At 38.9% G+C, this 19,859-nt stretch overlaps 3 protein-coding genes across 6 annotated transcripts in view; 2 read left to right on the top strand and 1 right to left on the bottom strand.

The window, feature by feature from the left end:
* The window catches only part of LOC116843797 (paired box protein Pax-1-like), a 20,148-nt gene extending 7,365 nt beyond the window's left edge, over nt 1–12,783 (top strand). Inside the window, exons 2-3 of the mRNA XM_032814555.1 lie at nt 8,560–9,240; nt 11,535–12,783. Coding sequence (XP_032670446.1) covers nt 8,560–9,240; nt 11,535–12,049 — 1,196 coding nt within the window. The 3' untranslated portion in view covers nt 12,050–12,783. The remainder of the gene's footprint in view (nt 1–8,559; nt 9,241–11,534) is intronic.
* Nucleotides 6,021–8,375, bottom strand: LOC116843798. 3 transcript variants are annotated; one of them, XM_032814556.1, is made up of 4 exons: nt 8,177–8,375; nt 6,985–7,092; nt 6,407–6,489; nt 6,021–6,194 (listed from the first exon to the last, which is right to left on the bottom strand). In XM_032814556.1, the coding sequence occupies exons 1-4, from the start codon at nt 8,295–8,297 to the stop codon at nt 6,192–6,194; spliced, it is 315 nt and encodes a 104-aa protein (XP_032670447.1). In that variant the 5' UTR covers nt 8,298–8,375; the 3' UTR covers nt 6,021–6,191. The 3 variants fall into 3 exon arrangements, 2 of the variants coding, with proteins under 2 accessions (XP_032670447.1, XP_032670448.1); XR_004377929.1 differs by lacking the exons at nt 6,407–6,489; nt 8,177–8,375 and adding an exon at nt 7,235–7,659; XM_032814557.1 differs by lacking the exons at nt 6,021–6,194; nt 6,407–6,489; nt 8,177–8,375 and adding an exon at nt 7,736–7,933 and having other exon boundaries at nt 6,875–7,092.
* A 796-nt stretch (nt 12,784–13,579) lies between the features above and the next one.
* LOC116843794 (protein transport protein Sec24C) lies at nt 13,580–19,795 on the top strand. 2 transcript variants are annotated; one of them, XM_032814551.1, is made up of 15 exons: nt 13,580–13,743; nt 14,215–14,925; nt 15,015–15,134; nt 15,237–15,416; nt 15,497–15,692; nt 15,767–15,882; nt 15,996–16,406; nt 16,528–16,654; nt 16,737–16,897; nt 17,014–17,193; nt 17,350–17,551; nt 17,622–17,816; nt 17,892–18,083; nt 18,285–18,478; nt 18,558–18,701. In XM_032814551.1, the coding sequence occupies exons 2-15, from the start codon at nt 14,215–14,217 to the stop codon at nt 18,699–18,701; spliced, it is 3,129 nt and encodes a 1,042-aa protein (XP_032670442.1). In that variant the 5' UTR covers nt 13,580–13,743. The 2 variants fall into 2 exon arrangements, with proteins under 2 accessions (XP_032670442.1, XP_032670441.1); XM_032814550.1 differs by lacking the exon at nt 13,580–13,743 and having other exon boundaries at nt 18,558–19,795.
* The last annotated feature ends 64 nt before the right edge of the window (nt 19,796–19,859 follow it).

Genomic DNA, 19,859 nt, shown 5'->3' on the forward strand with positions numbered 1-19,859 from the left:
GAGAGAGAGAGAGAGAGAGAGAGAGAGAGAGAGAGAGAGAGAGAGATGTGTGATCCATTACCAGCCAAGAGCAACTCGAGAAAACACGAAAGGGAGGGGGAATATTGCGCACTCATAATAGGCACGATCGACCGTGATTGATTCACCGGACCGGACTTGATTAATTCTTCACCTCGATTCGTGCTTATGCGCTTTTGACGACTTCACGAACTCACGAGTGCTTCTTACCGGTCGACACGTCTTCTCTAAGTGGTTTGTTAATCAAAATTGCAAGTGTATGTGTGTATCATTATATTAATATAGAAATTATATTGAGATAAAAATACCAATGCCTGGACACGTACTTTGGACGCTCTTATTGTTTTGATTTTTAAATATTTGTGTTCAAAGGTCAAAATAATAAGAATGTCTATAGTTAGGTACGTGTTCATGCATTAGTATTTTTAATATGGATTTCATCAACTGCACGGCGAGAATATTATAGTTTTTTTTACATAAATTCTTTCCAATTTTACTATATTTCCAGTAGTGCAGAGGAACAGACTGTCAGTAAAGTCTATCTTGCTAACGAACATTATAAATTCCGCCGGAAACCTAGCATATTCCAGTCCCTAATATAAATAGCACATATCAAATGAAAGGATAATCAATTACTGTAAAATGTCAATCTATTTTTCGATTGTAAAATTTTATTGTAATTTTATTATAAAATTCTTTTCGTGTAGATGAATGTTATTCTACTCTCTTAAAATGAATCAATGTAACATCACTGAAAATAGTGAAACATCACTGAAAACAGTGAATATATAAAAATTTGCAGTTATAAGTGTTGCACTGAAAGTGTTCAGTGCTATACTTATAACTGATATCAGTGACTATTCACTGATTCACTTTAAAAGAATATTTATGCCAAAATAGATACCTTCTCTCTTTCTCCTCCTCTATATATAATTATTCACGAATTACTTATTAATTTCTTTAATGTACTATTCAAGCAAGTAAATCTGTTGTTCTCTTAGATATTCATGTTACACGGTGGACATTCACCGTAAATAGATCAACGCAATGACACGACGAGAGCGCGGCACTCTTCTTTTTTAATTAACTGTAAAGCAGCTCCTTCTTCTCGTCTCACCGACAAACGCCGCGCGTTGAAGCGGACTAATCTACGACACGTGCGTCTCCCGGCAGCGAGAGAGAGAGAGAGAGGGTGGGGGAGGGGAGAGTCTCTGCGGAATTTAAATCAGGGATCCACATTTCTATAAAGTGTCAGTGCCGACAAAGGGAACGACAACGGTGCCGATAATTAGCGGATTAGATGTTAGACAAACATCGGTTGCGTTTCTGTGGTACCTACGTAAGCGAAACACGTGTTTCGGGGGGTAACGCTGACATCCATCACGCGTCTGAGCACGCCCACTGCAAGCACACCACCGCGTTGTGGCGTCTGCCTCTTGCGCTCTTAACTTTTCTTTTATCCGCGTTTACTTAAATTTGTATTCACTATTTTCCACGTTCGCGCGATCCCTCGTGTCCGCGCCAACGAGCTTCCCGCAGCATTCTACCGTGTGTCCGAATATCGTATCGCATCGCGTATTATCTCACGCTGAAATTTTTGTCTCATTTTTCTTTCTTTCCCTTTTTCCTTACTTTCGACTCAATCACGATTTCGTAAAATAAAGGTATCAATATCCGGACACATACTTAATCCTGCACATTCTTATTGTTTTGGTCTTCAAATATATGAATATTTAAACACTTTCACAACATAAAATTTATATATATTCAGAGAAATAAATGATTGATCTAATTAAAATTGTAGTTATTTTTCGCCCCAATCAATCAATTTTATAGTAGAATTTAATAAAACATGATTTTCTTGACCATAATTTATAGTAATTATCTCTGCATGTTATTGTTACAAAATAATGGTTAGATAAATAGCAAATATTTTCTTTCAGTGTATATTGAATATATTCGATATCGAAATATTCGTATTTAAAAACTAAAACAATACGAATGTCCAGGATTAGATAGATGCGTATCCGAAGAATTGGTACTTTTATCTTAACTGTGCATGCAATATTCAATAGAATGATATCTAAACCTTCAAATCTTCTCGAAAAGAACGACGCTAGAGCTCTCTTGGCCTGCTCGTATAAGCTCGTGAATCAATCACGAACTTCCTCTTATCAGTATCTACGTCGATTAACAATAAGATGAAACACGCTGTGTGGCTGATCAGAGTTACAGCTTCGATGTTTCTCCAATACTCGCCATTGGCGATTGGCTATGCGTTCCGTTATTGCTTCATCCAGCGTTCCAGTAAATAACAACGTACAAAGCCGCGGGCAAACGCGCATATCGTCGCATAGAAATTTCGCCGGGGACGATTTTACACTCCCATGATCGGCGATCCGTTCTAAACTTGTTTACGTCGCCCAATTGAACATTTTCCCGTGAGGAACGCGCGGAAAAGAAACGCAATCTCGCCCAGCACGCAGGGTGCGAGCGCGCGCGCGCCCGACCGTGTGTCGTTTTATTACGAAGGAGAAAATTTATGTGAGTCTACTCTCTCATACACCAGCATCGGCTGTTCTTTCCACCGGCTGGCATACCGTTCAAGCAACAGAGACACGCGCAAAGAGGATATGAATAAATAAGAAAAGCGCAACGGAAATGAGGGCTCTACGAGATGCGGCTACGTGATTCTTGGAAGAAGAGTTTCGGACGGATTCGTCGTCGTTGTCGTCGTCGTCGTCGTCGTCGTCGTCGTCGTCGTCGTCGTCATCGTCGTTGTCGTCGTCGTCGTCGCCGCCGTCGCCGATCATAGCGACGTGTTTTTGCTTCGCAAGGTTCCATCATGTCCGCCATACTTTTGCGGGACCCTTTCTGCCCTTTAACGGCGATTTGCAACCCTCACCGAGCGCGCGCGCGCCGATCCTCAGGCTCTCTCGTTCTCGCAGACGACGCGACGATTTTGGAACGATCTCGAAATACCCCGCGTTAAATGCTGCGTGATTCGCAGTGGGTTGAAAAATTACTTCGAGCGAGAAATAAATGCGCAAGCCACGCAAAAAAAAATGTATCGCGTCCTCTCTAAATTTCTCGAAGTGAAATCTCACTCAAAACGAGTGAAAGGTATTTTCACTCGAGACGATAGTGAAAATATTGTTACTTGAAAGTATCAACAACGAATAAAATTTCACTCAAGATTAGAATAAATTTTTACTCCAAAGAAAGAAAAAAATAATCGATTTAACTAAAATTACAGCTACTTTTGACCCCAACTATATTTTTTCATTATTTTACTACGAAAATGGTATTATTACTAACATGTGTAGAAATTTATTGTCATCAACATTGTAGTAGAATTTAATTAAAAAATAGTTTCCTTCACACCATAATTTATAATAATTATTTTTTACGTGATTATAGTTATGAATACTAAACATTGTTTTCTCAATGTACATGAGCGAGTGTTTTAATCGATTGGAGTCAATTTGTGACAGTGGAATACGTCAGATTTACTCTTCGATTTCGAGTGAAAATATTTATTCGACGATCCAGAATGGAGAATTCACTCTGGGAGAGAAAAATCACTGGGATTCGAGTGACTCGGCTCGACCTCTCGCGTGGAATTTCATTCCAAGAAATCTAGAATCTTTTATTAGAGTATTTCGTATATCAATTGTATATTGAATTAGTCAACAAAAGGCTGAAATTGTCGATTGGATTTTCGATAATTCCTTGACGATAAAACCATCTTCCGCGACAGAAACATACGAAACCTGCCAAAACGTTGGCAAAGACTCGCAATCAACAAGATTGATTGCTCAGTTATACGAATAATTTATGTTCCTTGAGTGCAATAAGAAGACCAAATTTGATAACAACATCAAATCAAGCTTCTTGACTGAATTGAAGACGTATGTCACGACCCTTTACTTTATTTACAGCAAATATTTTCTCTCAGTGTATATTGAATATATTCGATATCGAAACATTCGTATTTAAAAACTAAAACGATACAAATGTCCAGGATTAGATAGATGCGTGTCCAAAGAATTGGTACTTTCACCTTAACTGTGCATGCAATATTCGATAGAGTGATATCTAAATCTTCAAATCTTCTCGAAAAGAACGACGCTAGAGTTCTCTTGGCCCGCTCGTGTACGCTCGTGAATCAATCACGGACTTCCTCTTATCAGTATTTACGTCGATTAACAATAAGATGAAACACGCTGTATGGCTGATCAGAGTTACAGCTTTGATGCTTCTCCAATACTCGTTCTTTTCGAGAAGATTTGAAGTTTTAGATATCAGTCTATCAGTCTATCAAAATTGGTGAAAGTACCAATTCTTCGGACACGCATCTATCTAATCCTGGAAATTTGTATTGTTTTAGTTTTTAAATACGAATATTTCGATATCGAATATATTCAATATATACTGAGAGAAAATATTTGCTATAAATAAAGGGCCGTAATATGCGTCTTCAATCGTGAAACAATGTTCGTCGCGCGCACATGCACGCGAACACACGTGTCGAACGATTCGACGTTGATTCGTGGAACTCCTGGATGTGCACGGTTAAACATCAACGATTTGGGCTTAATGATCCGCGTTACGTTAAAGCTCTAGCTCCTTCGCCGGCAAAGATTCAATAGCGAAGGGGGTTACGCGCGCTCGTTAAACATAAGCTTCGAAAGAACCGTATCATTCAGCTTATGCGCCTGAATACTCGGAACGCTTCGAGAAATCGTTTCGCACACGCGTCTTTGAGCGAATGAGCATTACACTTAGGTGTCTGTTTGAGCCGACGTTACTCAAATAATTGCATTTATCGTAAGAAATTATCGAGAGAAATTATCATATGCTTCGCACTGAGAAATTCCAGACGATCCTACACGACGCGTAAGAATGTTTATTTCTCTTATCGATCTGGCGTGTTTAAATAGCTTTCGATGAAAGAAGAATAATAAATAAGAAGATGTCGATGATAAACGTAATGAAAATTCTCTTATGCCCGATTTCATGTAAATTAAGTCAACTTGAATTTAAACTTGAAATAAAAATTTAAACTCAGGTTAAGGTTTAAGAATGTTGTCGGGCATTAATCTGAAAATCCGGATTATTCAGACTATCTGGTACAAAAGCAAGGGAATGGTAATATTAAATTAGTGCAAAAGGTCTGTTGTGTTTGTCAAATAAACGAGATTATCTGATTTCGGAGGATTGTTGCACATAAAATGCATAACATCGGCTCGGTATTTTTTTAAGCATCTACCCTGAAAGGAATTACGTAATGGAAAATTAGCCAAAGAATCTTTTCGATCAAAATTTGGTCACAAATGCCGATTAATTTTTATTATTTTCTTCCTAATACTTTCAAATTTCTTAAGAGAATTTAATAGAAAATTGTCAAATCTTTTGCACCATTTGATAGAATACCGTTTTTAATATTAGGATACCGTTTTTTAAATTGTAAAATGTGGACAATTATTATAGCGTACACTGTAAAAAATTTTGCGTACATAATACGTAAACAAATGTTCCAAAAAGTCTACTCTAAATTTTAATTTATCGAAAATAACTCATTCATATGTTCATTCGTGTGTTATTTATATTATGTACTAGTCTATACATAACGTAAATAATACAAAAATGAACATATAAATGAATTATTTTCGACACAAAATCTAGAGTGGACTATTTGGAACATTTGTTTATGTATTGTGTACGCAAGATATTTTATAGTGTAATCGAATAATAATTATTTCAGGCAGTTCGATTATTAACACACTGAATGATGCGACGGTTACCGCGTTTAGTTAAGTCATGTGTAAAGTATAATTAATTGCGTATGAAATATCGATTGCACGGTCAATAGAGAACCGATGAAACGAGGTAAAAGATGTATGCGTCGCGAATTACATATATTTACCGTGCCTTTGGTAATTCAGTCGTCAGTTTGCATTCTTAAACATTGGTACATTACGGCATTTATTTTCCTCGTTATAAATCAGTACAATATCTTACTCTTACGCTACATATCATGTGAGTCGGGTATTCCCCGTTTCGCAAAGTCCCCAACGTCCAATCAGGTTCAACGATGAACCACGGCCGATGTTGTAGTTTATTTGCCTCCTCCGTGTCGTCTGTGTGTCGTCCCGCACGTGTACTGCATTTCACTTTCGGGAAATCGACGTCTTAATATATAGTGAATATCGCGACGCGCGAATGTGTATATAATATATAAATAAATAAGTAAAGCATCACAGCGGTCATGAAATCTATTAATGCGTACGCAAAATGCAATCGCGATTATCGTAAAGTTCGATTATCGTTTAAAAGAAATAAAGATCGCAGTGATCGCGAAATTTATTGACGCAAGCAAAATTACCATGAATGACTTCGCGATATGTTTTGCAAAGTTCAAAGGTCGAATTTCATTCAGCGGCGTTCGGTCAGTCGTGAAAAATTGAGCTGTCAAACGAAATAGCGGGATAAATCAATAATAACGGATTGTGTATTTTAAAGGCAACGATACTTCATTAATGTACACGCAGAAAAACGCGTCAGATCTTTCGTATAAAGTTTCATAATATTAGTTAGATAACGTCAGATAAAGTTTTATAATATTCTCGTAGAGAGATTGAATTCTTCTTTATGGAGTAGACGATACAATTTGTGATGAGTATATTTTGAGAGATTATCGTCAAGAAAATATTTTTCCTGTTTTGTTAACTCACTGAACCACGTCGAACTCAAAGCCGATGACATTCTGCTATCCAGATCAACGGCAAAAGATATAGCTTTTCTGATTAGATTTACGAATTCTGCTTATCGAACGAGTATAGGTTTCAGTGGATTAGCTACTCGCCTTTTGCGGTCGTAATTTGAGTCACTCTGACAGCTATATCTCGGCTTTCGACCATAAGGGGTGAAATGGGGAAATATAAAGAGGTTGTGAAAACGTACCTTCGACCTGACTCTGCTCGACCCAAACCGAATAATCCTTCGATGTTGCATCCTCTAACGTCAAATCTTCTACAACATTTCTCACACCTGTTGCAAACTCCTTAATATCTGAAACAACAGATCATTTTCTCGATTAAAATCAGATCGTTTTAATTATTCCGATGCTCGATTATAAAAAGCTGTTATGGAAATTGCAATAAATCAGCAGTCTTCTCGAATTTGCGCTCGCTGGAGCTACAATTTAACGTACCATCGCAAGATTTACCAAATCCATAACAGAAAATAATAAATCCATAACGGAAAAAGTTCCCGATTAGTTATCAAATGATAGATCGATAAATTATTAATACGAATAGTTCCGTGACTTGAACAAAATGTCCGAAGAAACAATTGAAAATCACGTTACGAGATACGTCACTGCAATTTAATTCTCCTACACTTCTGTGATTAATTATCATGCGCTGTTAGTTCTCAGGTTCATTTCCGACGTCTCTTCGCTGTATACATTCAGTATTATTTATATTCCTGAGAATGTATATATACAAATGTGCCCAAATATTTTGCAACGCTAGCACCAACACGATTTATCGCGAAGCAAATTTATTGTAGCGCTATCAATCCAAGGATTACACAAAGCTGAATTTCGTTGACGCGTGAAATGAAAGATTCGGCAAACACGAGAGATGTATATCCACGAGGTGTGTGAGACCTCGACTTATTTATAATAACGTTAACGTTACAGGACACGTACTCGTAGAATTAGAACCAGACGATTTCTTTTCCTCCGTCCGGGGAGGAAAGGGCTGAGAGTGTCTTCGACACTGGCGACCTATCTCGCACAGATACATTCACTCACATTTGGGCGTACCGTCATCTACAGGCGGACGAGTGCGTTTGTAGTTACCGTCTCTCTTTCGTTAAAATGTGTGTTACACGCGTGTAAAATGACTACACGTGTCGGAGTCTTTGATCTCGACCATTCATCACCGCTTGCGAGAAAAAGTCTAATAATATTACGTGCACGGAGACCACGTGCATGTGTGAACACATGTGTATGCGTGTATCTGTGCGTAACGGGTCTGCTGTGTGTGTGTGTGTGTGTGTGTGTGTATGTGTACGTGTGTACATGTGTGCGGCACGGTGCGTGCGGATATATACCTAGAGCCTCGAAAATCACCACGGATATACTTACGTGCGTACTTCATCTTCGTAAAACGTTTTATTCGCGTTCGGTGAAAGCGTTTGCGATTTTGCCAAAAGTCACATCGAGTATTCCGACCGCGGTGTGCGCCGCGTGTGTTATTTATTATCATTGGATCTGTAACATATCCAAGCCCGTTTGCTATCGCGGAATTTAGCGGCGGTATATTGGAATCAAGTCGCGAATAACTTTCGACACGTGGTGTGTGATTAAATGGAGAAAAAGAAATGCGATGTCACTCTCGTCTCTGAATCGTGAATGACACATGGTCCGAAGGATTAAGTGCAGATTTCCCCGGTCGCTGCCCATCCGCGCTCATCCGGGAACCAAGTGAAAAGCTGGCTGCAATAAGTGGTGAATTCGTTGTTTCGCAGAGAACGCGAGCGAGATCGGGGCGCAACCGCAACCACAGCAGCAGTCGCATCAGCAGCAACAGCAACAACAACAACAGCAGCAGCAACAACAGCAGCACCATCAACAGCAATACGGGGAGGTGAACCAATTGGGCGGCGTGTTCGTCAATGGCAGACCTCTCCCGAACGCCGTCCGATTGAGAATAGTCGAGCTCGCGCAGCTCGGCATCCGACCGTGCGATATATCGCGACAGCTACGCGTCAGTCACGGATGCGTCAGTAAAATACTGGCGCGCTATCACGAGACGGGTAGCATTTTGCCAGGCGCGATCGGCGGCAGCAAGCCGCGCGTCACCACGCCGAAAGTCGTGCAGTACATCAAGCAGCTGAAGCTGAAGGACCCGGGGATCTTCGCCTGGGAGATCAGGGACCGGCTGCTGTCCGACGGTGTCTGCGACAAGTACAACGTGCCGTCGGTCTCCAGCATCTCGAGGATCCTGCGGAACAAGGTCGGCGCCACCACGACTATGCATCACCATCCGCATCATCATCCGGCGCACCACCATCATCATCATCTGTACGCGGCCGCCGCGGCGGCCGGTGCGGCCATTTGTCCGGTGCCGTACCCGCCGACGGTGCCGTACCATCCGACGGCACCGCCTTCCGTCACGCATCATCATCATCACCATCATCATCATCAAGGTTAGTATACGAGTGCCGATTAGGCGCCTTCCCGGTAGGTAACGGTGATCTTCATACTGTCGCCAAATGTCGTTTGCGTATGTCTTCTGAGTTACTATGTCGCATTCTCTCTCTCTCTCTCTCTCTCTCTTTTTCTTCTCTCTGTGTGATGTTCCTACCCTGATGGCATCCGATCAAGATTAGAGGAGAAGCTCTAAATATTGGCTATTAGTGTTTGCATTAGTGCACTCTACATGGCGATACACTCTACTGAGAAGTACTTGAATAATTGTTTCTAAGGCGCAGCACATGTAGCTTAATCGTACGGTTGTTTTCGAGCCGATTTAGAAGTTGTATTGTAGTAGAACTCGTATTTGGATTCTTGTTTTCCAAATAGTACAAATTTCTTTCTTTTCAGAAAAGTGTGAATAATTAACAATCCAATTTAGAAACATTTTAGAAATATTCTCTTTACAAATATTGAAGTAGATATCCTATTTGCTTCATAGCACATATATTCGTTCATAGTCAATTAAACTATTTTAAGATATAAAGAAAAAAGTGGTAGCCCAATATTTGGACCTTTTCCCCTATTGTTTCGTTGTTGTTATAATTGTTATAATGAATATAATTATTATGGTTGTCCGGCGATCCGCGCGTAGAGATTTCGAGCGAGAGTTCTTTCTAATCAATCCCTCATTCACAAGGAATCGACGCGAAATAGGATAATTCTTGTGTTTACATATGTACAGGTTGGTTCATTATTGGCGGGATGCAACCGGAAAAGAAGTGACGCCACGTGTGCGAAAGTAGATCGAAAATATAGAATAATGTTTCTTTTACACAGAGCTTCCTCCTCAAAGAGGTCAGTTTTAAAGACCAGTCCCTCGCTTCCTCCCTCCCTCCCTCTGTGTGCGTGCACTTGGCTAAGAATGAATGTAGAATTGTGCATCTCGTTGCGGACGATATCTCGCTAAAATTTGTCGGAAAATTCGCCACAGAGTTGGCAAATCTGTTCTAGCGTGAACGCACGCTTCCCCCAGAGCTTTCTCTTCGTGGTCGGCCACGCGTTCTCGATCGGATTCGCATCGGATGACTGCGAAAGCCAGTCCAAAGTACGCATAAGTATCACTTTCGGCGTTTCGTTTTCGGTACGCGAACGACTGCGACGTTTTGGATCATTGCCGGACCATATTCGACGACAACGGCGATGGGACTATTCATTAGGTAAACGCGCGTTACGTCGCTTGTACAGTGTAACTTCAAATCTCCGTCCTCAAAATAGCAATTTTTGTTTCAGATACGCGGACGGCGCTCTTATGTGACAAATTAATATAACGTAACATTTGTGTATTCACACGGACAGGGAGAGAGAGAGAGAGAGAGAGAGAGAGAGAGAGAGAGAGAGAGAGAGAGAGAGAAAGAGAGAGAAAGAGAGATAGAGAGACGAATAAATCATCTACGTTAATCGCAAATTAAGAAATGAAAAAGACAGAATTAACGTCCAAAAATCATTTGTACTTTCGTTTGTAACGAAATAATACTGTAATGAAACAAATAAATAATTTATACGAAGAATAAGTGTTGTCCGAGTTGACTCTTCCGCAGGTTTTTTTTCTAAAGAACTCTCACTCGAATTCGCAATGTTACCGGTAAAACGATGTCACTGTTAATTTAGAATCTCGCTGTTAGACCAGAAGAACAGTAGGTGCTCTGTTCGCTCTTGCACATCGCGTACATACAGAAAAATATATACTGCATTCAAGTAAATGTTACTTATTTCATAAGCAAGCATTTTATAAGCTTATACATACATCCTTATAAGCTTATATATACATCTGCAAGTATATCGTGAATTTTCCTCATAAACATCAAACTTATTCATCAAACACATTCTTGGCTAGTAAATATGTAAAGAGTTTATGTAAAGAAAATTCTTCTTTTAAGTGCATGATAATGATTTTTTCTCAAACTTGTGATGTGAGACTTGTGATATTTGAAGACTGTTATCAAGAAAATATTCTTTATCGAAGATAATCCTTATTTAAAAGAAGGAAAGTAAGCTGAGCGATCGTTTTTCTTAATAGTAGAATAATATTTTCTGTGTGTACGTAGAACAAGTAATCGTGAACGAAACGAGACACTCCGCGAAGCGTTTTCACCGTCGCAACTTGCGAAATGCCTGTACTGTGCAGTTTTTCACGAACTTGCGGGATATCTCTCAGTCGCATTTGTTTCTTCCTGATGACAATCACTGATATCCAAATTCGCAAAGAACTTCACCCTATCTATTTGGTATGCCGGTGCGTTTCCAGTTGGAGCGTCGGTAGCAGCGGGCAAACTTTCACCGCAGTCACCACCTCCGGCGGTTCACGCTAGCGGCGGACATCAGACGACGACCAACAATGCTCTGCAGTGGCCGAGTCCTCACACGGTGCACGATATCCTAGCCAACAGCTGCAACATACAGACCTCCTCGTCCTCGTCCTCACCGACCTCGCCGCTCTGTCCTGCGATCAACAACAATCATCATCATCATCACAATCATCAAAGCGACAATCCTGCCAGCAACAATAGCAATAATAATGGCGCCAACAACAACAACAATAATAATAACGATCAAACAACGTCGAGCGGTTATCTGCACCCGCATCATCCTCATCTGGCACATCACCATCACCAACAGTATTATGCCTCGGCGCTATATCATCATCATCATCATCATGCGGACAGCATGGCGGCGGCCACTATATCATCCACGCTCTCTGTACAGTCCATTATGTTGCAATCCTCGGGAGCGACGAGTCAGCCGGCTAGCCCTTGTAATTAGGAAAAGCGCGAACCCGGGAGTTGCTTCGCGAATTGATATCGTGATGGATTATCGAATAATCGACGATACGTATGCTCTGCGACGTGAAACACGAGGGAATCTACTTAATATATGTTAGCGCGGTATGTTAACGACGTCGATAATGCGTCATTCGCTTAATTGTGATTGAACGATCGCGAAAGGAAGGAGCGACAGTCTCGTAGCAGAAATTTAAACGGACGAATAATCATCAAGTTTAACGAAAAGAAAAGAGAAACGGTTTTGTACTGTTGTGAAAGAGTTGTACATTTAATATTTTAACGCGTAAGGAATATTAACCAAGTGCCTCTTACGTGCCTCTCTTGTAATAATGTTAAAGTCACAAGTCTGACAAGATCTGTTCTGCGTGTGTGTAATATATTCGAAGAGTGACTGTGTAATTAAGTTAAGGCCGTTAGAGATAATTGTACTTGATAGTTTGTTAATATTCGCATGCGAGTAGACTGTTTTTTCCTTCTTTTTTTTTTAATTAACGTTCCCGAGAAATTCACGAATCTAATGATGGCATTTTCGATTTCCATAAGACTCGTTCGTTTTGTACCGACATAAGGAGACTTGTTAATTATGTTACATAGATAGCATATTTAAATTAATGATACTTTTTTTGACTGTGCTGGTCATTGCTAATATGTATATATATATCGCTGTTAAATTATTTGCGATTCCGCAGACATATCGTTGAGACAATAAAAGAATAGCGCTTACAATTGGCTTATTCTTCTATTCTGTTACCTCATAACGAAAGTAGACATTGATATCAATCGGTTGTGCGTTTCACGTTAAATTGATACATTGAGAATCGTAGAATAGCCTCTACTAACACTCGCTTCACAAAGAAAATGTTGACTAAAGTTATTTTGCTTGATGCACGTAATGAGATACAATCTAATTCAGTCTTATCGTTTAATAGAAATAATATATAATAAATATAAAATGACATTTCGCAGATTGATTAGTATAATGTACTTTGTCACATAACGCAGTTACCGCTATTTGCCTTTGATAGCACGGGATCGTGACTTATCAGCGTTCGTCGTGTCAAATAAAGAATTAGATACGGACACTGTTGCGTAAAATATGGTTTTCGCGCGTTCCGAAACTCATTGGCGAGAGCATCGATATACTTTCGAGTTACGGCCGTGGAGCGTGGCGAGCGTATATAAATAGTTCCGTTCGCTTCAGCTGCACCTTCTGCACTCGGTGCTCTTCGCTTTTGCTCTCTCCGATGCCCAAATGTACGTCCGTTCCGTTCTAAGTGCGAAAAGTGTCAGCAGGTGCAGATAAAACGGAACAGACCTAATATGTCAAATACTAATCATTCGCAAATGGTTATCGTACTTTGACATAGACGTCATATGGGCGTCGATAAAACAGCAAATATGCATTGTAAGATTTGCTCTTATCGCTTCTCATCGTATATTACACATCGTGTACTTACGCTTTTTTCGTGTCGGAATTCACAGTTTGCAGGCGCGGCGGTCCAAATTATAGCATGACGTGTCTTGTCAGCGTGTATTGGACGCATGCGCAATGCCGCCTTACGTGGCATCGGCAGCAGTCACGGTTTCATCGACGTACGTTACCTTCGTTTTCGTGTAAACATTTTTAGCGATATTATATTTCTGTTATGATTCATACATATTTTACGGTATAACGTAAGTATACAGCATTTTACTATAATTGTATTGTGAATTCCCGATTAATGTTATCCTATCATAGTTTGGAATTCAAAACGTCACATACGCTTTTCCTCTGCTAGCCAGTAATTTTTTCAATGTCTTGATCTATTTCACGTTTTATTTAAACGAAAGCTTAAGTTGCGATTACGCATTGATTAATCTGTGTTGTGAAAAGATTATAATCCACTTCACATATAGATTACCTCTTATTTTTTTAAATATTTCTAAATCTTATTTATGTTTTTTGTGTGGTATCGCATATTATTATTAAAGTCATATCAATGAGACCTTACATACTGGGACATATGAAATCTTTTTGTAATCACCTTTCTCTGTACCATTTTTATGTAAATGTCTATGTAATCTGGATTTACCTGTGATAATTTTAATATGTTTCAGTGTGCAATATGTTCCCAATCATGTCTATAATAAATTCTGTTGTAATAGATGCAGCACATTCAGGAAATAGGCACACAGCAGTATGCTGCACCTGTGCCGCCAATGAACAATCAACAAAACTTCTCGAGACCACCAATTGTGGCACAACAAAGTATGCCTGGCTCACAAATGCATTCTCATCTATTACCCACATCAGCAATGGCTCATACTCAAATAACAAGTCCTCCAGTGGCACCTACATCCCACATGTCTCCAATGTTACCAATAGGTCCTCCATCACATGGACAGCCTCCTTTAGGTTATCACACTCAAATAACCAGTCCTTCAAATACCATGCCGCCACAATCTGGAGCAGGATCATACAATTCTGTACCACCATTGCCAGCGCAAACTGTTGCAAGTCCGACAGGTCCAGGCTTGTCACAGTATGAATTGAGACAATTTGCCCCTCCACTTTCAACTGTTGCACAACAACAACAACCACCTACTGCAACTCCTTCGGGGCTTGGGTTCCCTCAGGCACGACCTACGCAGTATATGCAAAATGCACCTTCGATGCCAGGTCAAACAATGACGAATGCTGGTCCTGGAGGACCAATACTGGCACAACCTGGACAAAGGCAATACAATTCCGCACCTCCACTACCAGGACAAGCTTTATCTAGTCCTTTAGGAATGAATCGCATGTCACCTGGAAATACATCAGATTATCAACAACTGCCTGGATATCAACAACAGCCAGGATATCATAATCAAATGGTATAACTGTGTTATAAAGTAATTTCTTCAAATTTTATCTTGTTAATTATATAGGCAAAAAAATTTTTATTGTTATATCTTTCATATAGGATATGTATAACAGTCAAAGAAGCCCATATCAAAGTAGCGTTACCAATACCACAGGATATCAATCAGGACTTCCACCACAACAAGCTAGACGACTTGATCCAGAACAAATGCCGAGTCCAGTAAGAATTCAATTATTACGCATCATATTTATTTGTTATCTTATTGATCGTTATTATTTATTGTTTTGATGTAAACTGACCCAAATTGACGTTGATATGCAGATTCAAGTAATACAAGATGATCAACGCGTAAGAGGTGGAATATTTATTACGAATCAGAGAGGTCTGGTGCCCCCTTTAGTGACAACAGATTTTATAACTCAGGATCAAGGAAACGCGTCCCCTAGATACGTCAGGTCCACTATGTATACTATTCCTACTACTGCAGATATCGTAAAACAGGTATGCTGTATTACAGAGTCGAAACAAGGTAATTTTGAATTTATAGTTTCTCCTTATGTTATCCACATTATATTTCGCAGACCAATGTTCCTTTTGGACTAATAGTAAGTCCAATGGCTCGTATCGTAGAAGGAGAGTGCGAACCGCCGATCGTAGACATGGGTGAAATTGGTCCGGTACGTTGTGTGCGTTGCAAAGCGTACATGTGTCCATTTATGCAATTTATCGACGCTGGCCGAAGATTTCAGTGCATATTCTGTAAAGCTACAACGGAAGGTAATAATTAATATCTCATATATCTTGCATATCTTTTCGTATCAATTGTACTTCTATGTATTCTCTATATTTAGTCCCCGGTGATTATTTTCAACATTTGGACCATACGGGCCAACGTTTGGATCGTTATGAGAGACCTGAGTTGATGTTGGGTACATTCGAATATATAGCCACGAAGGATTATTGCAGGGTAATGAACATTTATAATGTATTTAACAATTTCGTATTTTCCACACAATTATTTTAAGTTTATTGAAAATAATTATAACTGTACATATTACTATATATTTCTTCTTTGTGTAGAACAACGTTTTTCCGAAATCACCAGCCATTGTGTTCTTAATTGAGGTGTCGTATAATACTGTCAAATCTGGGTTAGTAAACTTGCTGTGTACAAAAATGAAGTCTATAATAAAGAATCTACCCGTTGATGCTGGACAAACCAAGAGTAACATGAAAGTTGGCTTTATAACATACAACAATACCGTGCATTTCTATAACATCAATCCTCGTCTTGCTCAACCGCAAATGATGGTCGTTGGAGATATTCAAGATGTATTCATGCCACTTCGAGATGGATTTTTATGTGATGTTGAAGAGAGTGAAACTGTTATCGACAGTCTTATGACACAGATTCCTGAAATGTTCGCTGATACTCGAGAAACGGAAACGATTCTTGCACCCGTTATACAAGCTGGATTAGAAGCATTGAAGGTAACAGAACAGCACTCAAAGAGGAATTACATCTAAGAAAAACAGTATTTTATATATATATATATATTTTTTTTTTATTGGCAATTAGTAGGAACATTCTCAGTTTCATTTACCTTTTCAGGTTTCAGAATGTGCTGGCAAATTAATGGTATTTCATTCGTCTCTACCAATCGCTGAGGCACCTGGAAAATTGAAGAATCGCGATGATCGTAAATTCCTCGGAACAGATAAGGAAAAAACCGTGTTGGGTACATAACTGATTACATGCTATCTAATAATTCTTTTTCAAATAATCTGTAACATATAAAAACGATATTCTATCTTATACAGTGCCGCAAAACAACGTCTATAATAATTTGGGCCAGGAATGCGTAGGCGGTGGTTGCAGCGTGGATCTGTTTATCTTTAATAATTCATATGTAGATATAGCAACGATTGGTCAAATTTGTCGTCTCACTGGTGGAGAGGTTTATAAGTATACTTACTTCCAGGTGAATCATATTTCAATATTAGAAATATATATACACGAGAAACGCGTGATTGGATAGATTTCCAATAAACATTTTTAGCTTGGTAAGAAGATGAGAATCGCTCTTCTCTGTTACAGGCGGATATCGATGGTGAAAGATTAATTTCTGACGTTATTCATAATATCAGCAGACCGATCGCTTTTGACGCTGTTATGCGAGTACGTACATCTACGGGCGTTAGAGCGACTGATTTCCACGGACACTACTTTATGTCCAATACAACTGATATGGAACTAGCTAGTATAGATTGCGATAAGGTATAATTATGTTCTAGTTAACGTTACAATTGCAATATTCCATTACTATATACATCGTTATATATATAGAACAAAGTTATTGTCTAGAGTTTGTTTAAACTTATTTTCATTCTGCTTGATACGGTAATTTCAATTACTTTGTTTAATTTTCTTAAGGCTATTGGGATCGAGGTTAAGCATGATGATAAGCTGGCGGAAGATGAAGGTGTCTACGTTCAAGTGGCTCTGCTGTATACTTCCTGCAGTGGCGTAAGAAGATTACGAATTATAAACCTGAGCCTGAAGACTTCGTCACAAATGGTCGAGCTATATCGGGCATGCGACTTAGATGCCATCATAAATTATTTCTCCAAACAAAGTAAGATGCGTTGTTACGGTTGTAAAGATGATACTCGCTCATATAACAATGCATAATTACGTATACTCAGGTGTTTTCAAATTACTGGAGTCTACTCCGAAAGCGGTAAAAGATCATTTGATTGCGAGGTGCGCGAACATACTGGCCGCATATCGAAAGCATTGCGCATCACCATCCAGCGCTGGACAGTTGATATTACCGGAATGTATGAAATTACTTCCACTTTATATCAATTGTGTAATAAAAGGTGATGCGATGTCTGGAGGTAAAACAACACATATACATGTATATATTTTTTTTTAACATACTTGTACTTCGATCTTACTCTTCTTTTTCTTAGGTGCTGATATGACTATCGACGACAGATCTTTTGTCATGCAAGCGGTTGCGACGATGCCTATTGCGACGTCTATTGTGTATACTTATCCTAGATTGCTTCCTTTGCACGACATTGATCCTCAGGGCACGGATTTACCTCCGATGTTGCGCTGCTCCATTGATAAATTCACAGACGATGGCGCTTATCTCCTTGGTAATTACATTAGTCAACTATATATTTTTTTAGTATTAGTCAACTGTATATATATTTTTTTTTACATGTACAATCGTAGTGGCAATCTCTCACGATTACTTTAAGTTCAATAAGACGATAACTTATTATTATCATTCTTAATGTTCCAGCAAATTATACCAGTATTATTTAACACACTTTGCGCATGTCTTTAATTCGCAGAAAATAGTATCCACATGTTCTTGTGGTTGGGGATGGCTCTTTCTTCTCAATGGGTGCAGGGTGTCTTCGGAGTACCTTCGGTAGTCCAGGTCGATACTGATCGTACTGCACTGCCAATATTGGATACTCCTTTGAACAACAGGATCACAAAAATTATCGATTTTGTACGCGCTGAAAGGCATCGTTGTATGAAAGTGAGTTCAATTAATATAGCACATGAATGGATCGATTGTTATATTAGAATATGGCGTAACCTTGTTTTCGATATTACAGTTGACGATAGTCAGGCAACGTGAAAAACTAGAGATGGTACTACGTAACTTTTTGGTTGAAGACAGGGGAAATGATGGAAGTCCCAGCTACGTTGATTTTCTATGCCACATGCACAAAGAGATAAGAACCCTTCTTAGTCAATAAATAACTCCTTTTTTTTTTAAGTGATCAACTTACCTTCTAACTCAGATTCCGTATTTTTTGCATCGATTATTTGTTATCACATTATCTCGATGGAACACGATCGAGACTTTATATTCAATCATTGTACTTTTATGCGTACATCCGCATTGAAAAAATGGGACGTAAAAAAATATGAAACATAATTTACACACAGAATAGGTTTAGAAGAGGGAGAATGGAAAATAGAGCGGTATATCTTTCGTCGCGAACGTAGAGTCATCTTCTCCTTTTTCGTGAGAAATTGAGCAATAATTGAATTACCGCGTAATCATGCCTTAAGGAGAACTGTTTCAACTAGGACTACGAGGGTCAATTTTTGTTTGCATATTCGTGCCTTTGTGTATCTAGATAGTCGTCTAAGGATAAGTTCTCATGGCGGCATCTTACCTCATCTTCGGAAGCTAGTTTACAACGACACGGTAATTGGATTCTCACTTCAATTTTACAATAAGGGCAAGTTGCAGTCTGCGAAACTGACTGAAGGTTATACATGATGTGTTTGTTATCTGTCTCCGTTCTTCTGAGCTTACTCTGTACGGACATCTATATACGGACTGGCAGGCTGGATTTCAAAGAACATGACGAATCATTCCGACCGATATTCAGATACAAATACGTATGAAAGTTAGACACGCTTGCATCATTCAGTCGTATAGTAAACATATGAATAACTATGTGGATAATGTGAAATTGTATTATCGTTACTTTATTACTTAAGTAGATCATTAATGTTATTACTCCCCCCTATACTAAGTTAATTATATAATAAAGAGTATAGTAAATCTCACAATAAACTTATATATATATAAATATATATATATATATACATATATATATATATCAATGAAAAAATGATAAATGAAAAATTTGTGTTAATATATCAGAAATGCGTGAATAAAGCAATGTAGTATCATTGCAACGCCAAGTACATACAATTAAATGACAAGTTCATAATAATAATGTTAATAATATTGGTTTAAGAGAAATTGTATTTGCGAAAGACCGGGTCTTTTTTTAATTACGCTCGAGAATAAATAAAATGTGGGTAAATTGGATTCTTATTGTGATCTCTGCAACGAACAGACATAGATAAAATTATAGAACTATAACTAACTAATT

This window comes from Odontomachus brunneus, unplaced genomic scaffold (genome assembly GCF_010583005.1).
Source record: "Odontomachus brunneus isolate Ranch 3 - 2012 unplaced genomic scaffold, Obru_v1 Obru_scaffold_036, whole genome shotgun sequence".
Classification (NCBI taxonomy): Eukaryota; Metazoa; Arthropoda; class Insecta; order Hymenoptera; family Formicidae; genus Odontomachus; species Odontomachus brunneus.